The sequence below is a fragment of the Gigantopelta aegis genome, chromosome 8, assembly GCF_016097555.1.
Source record: "Gigantopelta aegis isolate Gae_Host chromosome 8, Gae_host_genome, whole genome shotgun sequence".
Taxonomy (NCBI): domain Eukaryota; kingdom Metazoa; phylum Mollusca; class Gastropoda; order Neomphalida; family Peltospiridae; genus Gigantopelta; species Gigantopelta aegis.
In genome coordinates, this window is record NC_054706.1 from 30,689,131 (window position 1) to 30,697,208 (window position 8,078).

Sequence of the window (8,078 nt, forward strand, 5' to 3'; positions counted from 1 at the left end):
ATCTTTTTTCAACTGGCCCTGCTGGCGATCATGGTTTTCATGTTAATTTTTAACCCTGATGTTAAGGTCAAGGCCTTAGTGCATTTTAGGACATTTTAAGTCAGTTTATTCATAATGTTAAGACTTCTTCTACGGTTGTTGTGGAGGCATCATGACCTCCCCATCTGCACCAGATGTTTGTGGTTTTCAAACCAGGATTTTTCTTAAAGATCTGTGAAATGGAGAAAAATGGAGGCCATGTCCATCGTATTGCAGAAGCCGGGAACGTCCCGTATCTAGTTCACGGAGACCAGTGGGTAGGGTACGACGACGAACAGAGTCTGAGAACAAAGGTACTGAGAAACAGAACACTGCATTAACAGCAGTATAGATTGTTTACACACACACACACACACACACACACACACACACACACACACACACTCTCTCATATGACATGCTGAAACAGTACATTGCATTAACAGCAGTATAGATTGTATACACACACGCACTCATATGACATGCTGAAACAGCACATTGCACTAACACCAGTATAGATTGTATACACACACGCACTCACTCATATGACCTGCTGAAACAGGATGGGACGAACTATAGTTAGGCAAATGATTTTTCAATCACCTCTTGAATATAAATACAAATTTAAAAATCTCTCCATCTTTCTATGCCATGAAGGAACACACGTATCAGAGCGTCGATATGACGAAAACTACATTTCGATTACACAAATTACACTCAACAGGCAACGGAAATGGAAGTATAGTGTGGTAAAGTACGACAACAAAACTAGATTAAAGTTTATTTTGTTTAACGACACCACTAGAGCACATTGATTTATTAATCATCGGTTATTTTATGTCAAACATTTGGTAATATCGACATATAGTCTTAGAGAGGAAACCCGCTACATTTTTCCATTAATAGTAAGTGATCTTTTATATGCACAATCCAACGGACAGGACAGCACATACCACTGTCTTTGATATATAATTGGCGGTACACTGGCTGAAACGAGAAATAAACCAATGGGTCCACCGACGAGGATCGATCCTAGACCGACCGCGCATCAAACAAGCGCGTTACCACTGGTCTACGTCTCGCCCCAAAATTAGATTATGACATACTCTGAAATGCATTAATATTAAAATACCTTTGGTTGAAACACTTGTTTTAATAATTCCTTTTTCTTCCTGTTCTTCAGGTTCAGTACGTGAAAGCACATAAGTTTGGAGGAGTCATGATATGGACAATGGATCTGGACGACTTCAAAGGCACAAGCTGCGGAAACGGGCCTTACCCGCTACTACATGCAATCGAACACGAGTGTGATTCCATGTGGGGATCCGTGTAAGTTTACAGATTGGCCAAATGTTTCAGAACATTAAGATTGTCCCTCAGTGTTTACAGAATATCCATCTCTACGAAGCCTCTGATTTTTATTGTCTTAATTTGAATTACTACAATATGTTAAAGTGCATATAAACGATCTCTTGCCACTAATGGAACAATGTAGCAGTCTTCCTCTGAAGACTACGTGTCGGAGTGAAGAAAATTTAATGTTTGACATCTTAAAAGCTATGATTAACAAATCAGTTCACTCTGTTTACGTGCCTTTATCAGTTTAAAGTTCTGACACGTCAGTTCCGGTCTAAACTTCTGACATCGCCAGTGGCTGAATCCGGAATCTTTGCTTATCCAATTCTTTACTGACCCTTCTAAATACTCATGACTAGTGGTGATAATTCGCTTATTACAAACTGTCTTGTTTAGGTTCACACGGCCTCCTACCCAGAATCCAGGTCATCACCACACAACACAGGCCAACTACGCCACACCCGGTCCAGCGTCTACTCGTAAGATACAATATAATACAATACAATAGTACAATACAATACAATACAATCTTTATTGCAACCATTGTATGAGTACACTTGTTACGGGGACAGATTCCCATTTAATAGTGTGGACTGTAGATTGTTTATATTTATGTATAGTTAAACACACATTCGACTTCTCCCCTGGTTCCTACGGAACTGCACAGTCCATAATATTTCACACGAACCCTTGTTCTGTTCATAGGTAGGTTACAAGAACTGCCAATCGGTTACATAGTAACTCGTTTCATGTTCAGGCCCTGTGCTTATAAACCTTAAAGTCTAAACTTTAATAAAGTCCAGACTTTAACGTCATGGCAACGCCATTCAAATAGCATTACGTTAAAGTCTGGACTTTATTAAAGTCTAGACTTTAAGTTTTATAAGCACGGGCCCAGAAAGTCCCTCCACCAAAGGTGTCAATCTTTTTATTTTACATTTTATTTTGAAATATTTTCTACTGTATACCACTATTACTACTCTACTACCGCTGCTACTAGTACTACTACTACTATTGCTACTGCTGCTGCTACAACTGTTGCTCCTATTGCTACAACTGCTGCTACTACTGCTGCTTCTACTGCTGCTACTACAGCTGCTACTACTACTACTACTATTGGTACTGCTGCTACTAGTACTGCTGTTACTACAACTGCTGCTACTACAGCTGCTGCTACTACTACTATTGCTACTGCTGCTACTAATACTACTATTGCTACTGCTGCTGCTACAACTACCGCTACTACAGCTGCTGCTACTACTGCTGCTACTACTGCTATTGCTACTACTACTGCTGCTACTACTGCTGCTACTACTGCTATTGCTACTGCTGCTAATACTGCTGCGACTACTACTGTTGATGCTACTACTGCTGCTGCTGCCGATGATGATACTACTGTTGCTCCTGATACTACTGCTGCTCCTGATGATACTACTACTGCTGCTGCTGCTGATACTACTGCTGCTGCTGCTGCTGCTGATACTACTACTGCTGCTGATACTACTGCTGCTGATACTACTGCTGCTGCTGCTGCTGATACTACTGCTGCTGCTGCTGATACTACTGCTGCTGATACTACTGCTACTGCTACTACTACTACTACTACTACTACTACTACTACTACTACTACTACTACTGTACTACTACTGCTGCTGCTGCTGCTGATACTACTGCTGCTGCTACTACTGCTGCTGATACTACTGTTGCTGCTGATACCCGTATCTTTATTTATTTTTAAACCATAGGTGGGCGTTTAGGATGCCATGGCCTGGTATGCATAAATATCAGCTGAAGATTCACAAATAACTATGGTCTGCTACCTTACCTTATCCTAACATTGTATATTTATTGCTTTTGATTAATTAGTCTGAATAACTCGTGTGTGCGTGCGTGGCTGTTTATGTGTCTATATATCTGTGTATGCGGGGTTTTTTTCCCTCCCCAACAGAAAAGGAAATTTCCTTACAAATCTAAAATACGTCCAGATAACTCGTCTGGTTTAGAAAAAAAAGTGATACAAAAGAGTTATCGTTCGTTTGAAAACAGCATTCAGCCACAGACCACAATTATTTACGCTATATGTTTCTGTATAGTGTTAGTGGCTGTATCACTTTTTTTTAAAATTATGGATTTTGTATGCACCTTTGTCTGCCCGAGGGCAACATACCCTAACAGAGACAACGGCTGTTGTCCAGCTCTTTCTCCCAGAATATTGGTTTAAACAAACACATCCACTAAACATAGCTAGAGTACACTCATGTTACACAAAAAGGACTATTTTTGCTTGGGCCGCCATTACCACAAACATGTTAACAAGTTACACGTTTGAAAACTAAATGCTGTCGCCTGTTCACGTCAGCCTAATATATAGTTACCACTTCTAAGGTCTCACTACACAGATCACTTCCGGGTGAGAGTTCATTGATCACGGTCCACTATAGTTCTTAATTGTGACACATGTTATGGTTCATATATTCACTTCTAGGAAATGGTGAAGAATTAAAACAATATGTATGTTTAATGGTAAGCCTTCTTGCTGTATTTTGCCCATGTTATTTTGTAATATTGTGCATCGACCTTTTGGGACATGGGTATATAGCGCAAGTGACAGCCCAAGTGAATCGGTTAATGAACCACCTGTTCGGACCGGTACTACAGCCAGATGCGGTCATATAGCAAACAACTGAGACGGAAATGTTCTCAATTTTGGAGTGAAAATAAATGCTTATATAATGTATGTTCGCAATGGTGTATGTTGTTAGTGCCAACGAGAACCCGTTCTATTGGCAATCTTCGTTTGAAGTTGGGCAATTTAACATGGGTTTCAATGGCAGATGACATCCGTGTAGTGAGACCTAAGCTATCTGCCATGAAATAATCACAGTGAAACAGCAGACTACTTTCGCGGATATATTTCCGGATTTCCAAATGGGAAGATAACTGTGATCTGGCATTCTATTTTTGTAATGAAAACATGAAAACGTTGTATAACGAAAGCTGCTACATGCAACCTTTCATTCAAAATAACTGTAGGCTTGCACCGAAATATAAATTCTAAATCAAAGGAACTGTCCCGAGGTTTTTGCAATTATAAGCTATTTCTGACTACTAGATGTTTGTTTTGACGACTAAAATGACACATATACTAAAAGGCAAAAGTTATTGTGACATGGATTGTTTGGAGTAATAAATTTGTGAATTGATTTATGGATGTAAACCAGAGAAAATGTGCATGAAACAGCTCGAAGAAATGCAACCAAGCAGTTGTTGCAGCGATTGCATGCTTTGTGCAAGAAACTTGGAATATTCGGGAGAAATGCTGTCCAGTGTTCACCATAAAAGACAAGACATTCAGTCGTAAATCATTGCCACTCTGTGTAGCCTTCAGAAGTCCAGAAGTCAGAAAAACACCATTAGTGAACTGTTTGATGCACGTCAATTTAACGTCCACAGAAACACTATATGGCACTTATGGTAACGATATCAACAAAACAACCAGGTCAGGGAACGTCCCCGTAGCGGCCGACCACCCGTGACAACCCCTCGCCAAGACACATGGATCCTAACGACGCATCTGCGAAACAGGCATTCCCAGGAACTTTCTCCATCGTTTAGTGGCCTCGATGAGACGACGGTGCCAGGCCTGTATCAATGCTCAAGGTGGACACACTCGCTACCATTTAGTGATGTGGCTCATTTGCATATGGCAGGTGCACACTTTTCATGGACTATTGCTCGTTTCCACACCTGACATTTTTCTTTCTATATTATAACGTTTCATACACGGCAGTAAAAACTTATCATTAATTATCTTTGTCTTTTGTGTGTCACAATAACTTTTGCCTTTTAGTATATACATTTGTTTTATTTCTTTAGAATCCCAGTGTTTGTATGAATAAGGTGTTTGTTGTCGCCCTAATGTTTATTGTAGCCTAAAACAGATTTACGTCTCAATAATTTAGTACGTACGAAAAAAAAGAAGAGTAAAATGAAAAATCACTGATATAATCACTAGTTTACGACCTCAAATACAAAGGGGCGGGACGTAGCCCAGGTGATATAGCGCTCGCTTGTGCGGTCGGTTTCGGATCGATCCTATCACCGTCGGTGGGCCCATTGGGCTATTTCTCATTCCAGCCAGTGCACCACGACTGGTATATCAAAGGCCGTGGTATGTGCCATCCTGTCTGTGTGATGGTGCTTATAAAAGACCCGTTACTACTAAATATCCTTTCTAAGACTATATGTGAAAATTACCAAATTTTTTGACATCCAATAGCAGATGATTAATAAATCAATGTGCTCTAGTGGTGTCGTTAAACAAAATAAACGTTAACTTTTGCTGCCAAACTGGTTTCTGTTTCAGAATATCCGGGTATCCACCAGGATAGTACGTTCAGCTGTTTGGACAAGACCGACGGCTTTTATCCCAGCAAGGACAGCTGCACGGAGTACTACATATGTGTCTCCAAGTCGTCCTTCAACATGAAGTGTGCTCCCGGTCTCGTTTTCAACCCCAACAACAAGATCTGTGATTGGCCGCGGAATTACAAATGCGTCAGTGAACAAATTACCCAGACTCCTCCGGTTGTCCAGACGACCCACATGACGCAACCTCCCCAGATAGCCGTTACCATACCTCTTGGTGGAACAGGTAAGATAACTCCAGCCCTTGTAATTATAAAAATTGATATGGCCAAAAAACATCCCGTAAAAAATAAAAATTGCAGTGGAGAATTAAAATCTCCAATGCAATCTCCACAGCATTGCAGGAGTTGTAACTATAATACCGTAGCGTCAGCCCTAGGTAAACGTACGGTCGAAACCGCCAATGCCTAACGCCCCTTAAATACACACCCGCGACGTAATCTTAATACACTGACTGGAACCTGTATACACCGAAGACTTTCAAGGTATTCTTCATATGCTGCCAACACAGAAATTACACAATGCTGATACCAAGCTGCGGCCCGTTTACGCCGGCATAATCATAATCATTAACCATATGGTCCAAAACAAAAAGGGGCTGTACAAGACTGGGGCCTTTCGGGCTTAAAATATACTCAACAAAATATTATTAATTAAGGGCCAGTCGATTTCTGGGTGTAATTCTTTTACAGATGAACTCTACTTTTCCCTGTAAAATCTCAAAACAGATCAGTACTGTTTTAAGTGGGCAGTCTCAAAGTCGCATAACGTCAAAAATTAGTGGAATCAGAATTGATTTAACTGCTAATTTATGGTTGATTCCTGCGTCCAAAACTGAAAGGGCGGGACGTATGCCAGTGGTAAAGCGCTCGCTTGATGTGCGGTCGGTCGGTCTGGGATCGATCCCCGTCGGTGGGCCGATTACGGTACTTCTCGCTCTAGCCAGTGCACCACGACTAGTATATCAAAAACCGTGGTATGTGCTATCCTGGCCGTGGGATGGTGCATATAAAGATCCGTTTCCACTAATGGAAAAATGTAGCGATTTCCTTTCTAAGACTATATATCAAAAGTACGAAATATTTGTCATCCAATAGCCGATGATTAATAAATCAATACGCTCTAGCGGCGTCGTTAAACAAAACAAACTCCTTTTTTAAATACTAAAACTGAATTCCATATCACGTTATGTGTTACCAGTCTACTGACATTTAACAAGAGTTGCTTCTCTTTTTGGACCCCTCTAAGTAAAGAGTAGCAAAATTTCAAACTTCAGGTGGTGAAGTTGTAAAACAAAGATAATAATCATAATGACGTTACAGGGATTGACGTTTCCTTCTCAGGTAGAAAGTTAAACATTGGTTTTCAGATTTACCTTTTACATAGGGTAATGTTTGTATGCTCAACTTTGTAAAAACTATACCGGTGAGATACATTTTCACCTGTTGTCTTTAGATCTCTGCTTCAAATTAGGAGACGGCATCCATGCCGACACTGCTGACTGCAATTACTACGTACAGTGTAACGGAGGAAGTGAGTTCCACTTTAAGTGCGCGCCAGGAACGGTATACAACGACAAGATCCACACGTGCGACTTCCCTTTCAACGTCCCCCAGTGTGCGCCCTAAATGATCCTCTTTAGAAATAAAGTCGAATTTTGAGATCCACATTTCATACTGACTTTATTATTTCGACCCGGTCTTGACGTTATAATTTTAAAAGACACACACACACACACACACACATTCACACACACACAATATCACACACACACACACACACACACACACAATAACACACACACACACACATACATTTACACACACAAACACACACACACAGAGGACAGCAACACATACATTCACACACACACACAATAACACACACACACACACAATAACACATACATTCACACACAATCACACACATACATAATCACGCACACACACGCTTTCACGCACACACACAATAACACACACATACATTCTCACACATACACACACACACACACAGACAATCACACACATATACATAATCACGCACACACACGCGCGCTTTCACACACACACACACACACACACACACACACAATCTCTTTCTCTCACACACACTTTCTCAAACACACACACTCTGTCTCTCTGTCTCTCTCTCACACTCACACACACACACACACATACACACACACAATCTCATTTTATTCCATATGCAGGCAGAGAGAGAGAGAGAGAGAGAGAGAGAGAGAGAGAGAGAGAGAGAGAGAGAGAGAGAGAGAGAGA

The 8,078-nt window shown here is 40.8% G+C and overlaps 1 protein-coding gene across 1 annotated transcript in view; it reads left to right on the top strand.

The window, feature by feature from the left end:
* Positions 1-7,467, top strand: part of LOC121380094 (acidic mammalian chitinase-like) — a 21,504-nt gene extending 14,037 nt beyond the window's left edge. The window contains exons 8-12 of the mRNA XM_041508846.1: positions 210-332; positions 1,202-1,347; positions 1,771-1,853; positions 5,741-6,028; positions 7,258-7,467. Of these exons, the coding sequence (XP_041364780.1) occupies positions 210-332; positions 1,202-1,347; positions 1,771-1,853; positions 5,741-6,028; positions 7,258-7,430 (813 nt within the window). The 3' untranslated portion in view covers positions 7,431-7,467. The remainder of the gene's footprint in view (positions 1-209; positions 333-1,201; positions 1,348-1,770; positions 1,854-5,740; positions 6,029-7,257) is intronic.
* The last annotated feature ends 611 nt before the right edge of the window (positions 7,468-8,078 follow it).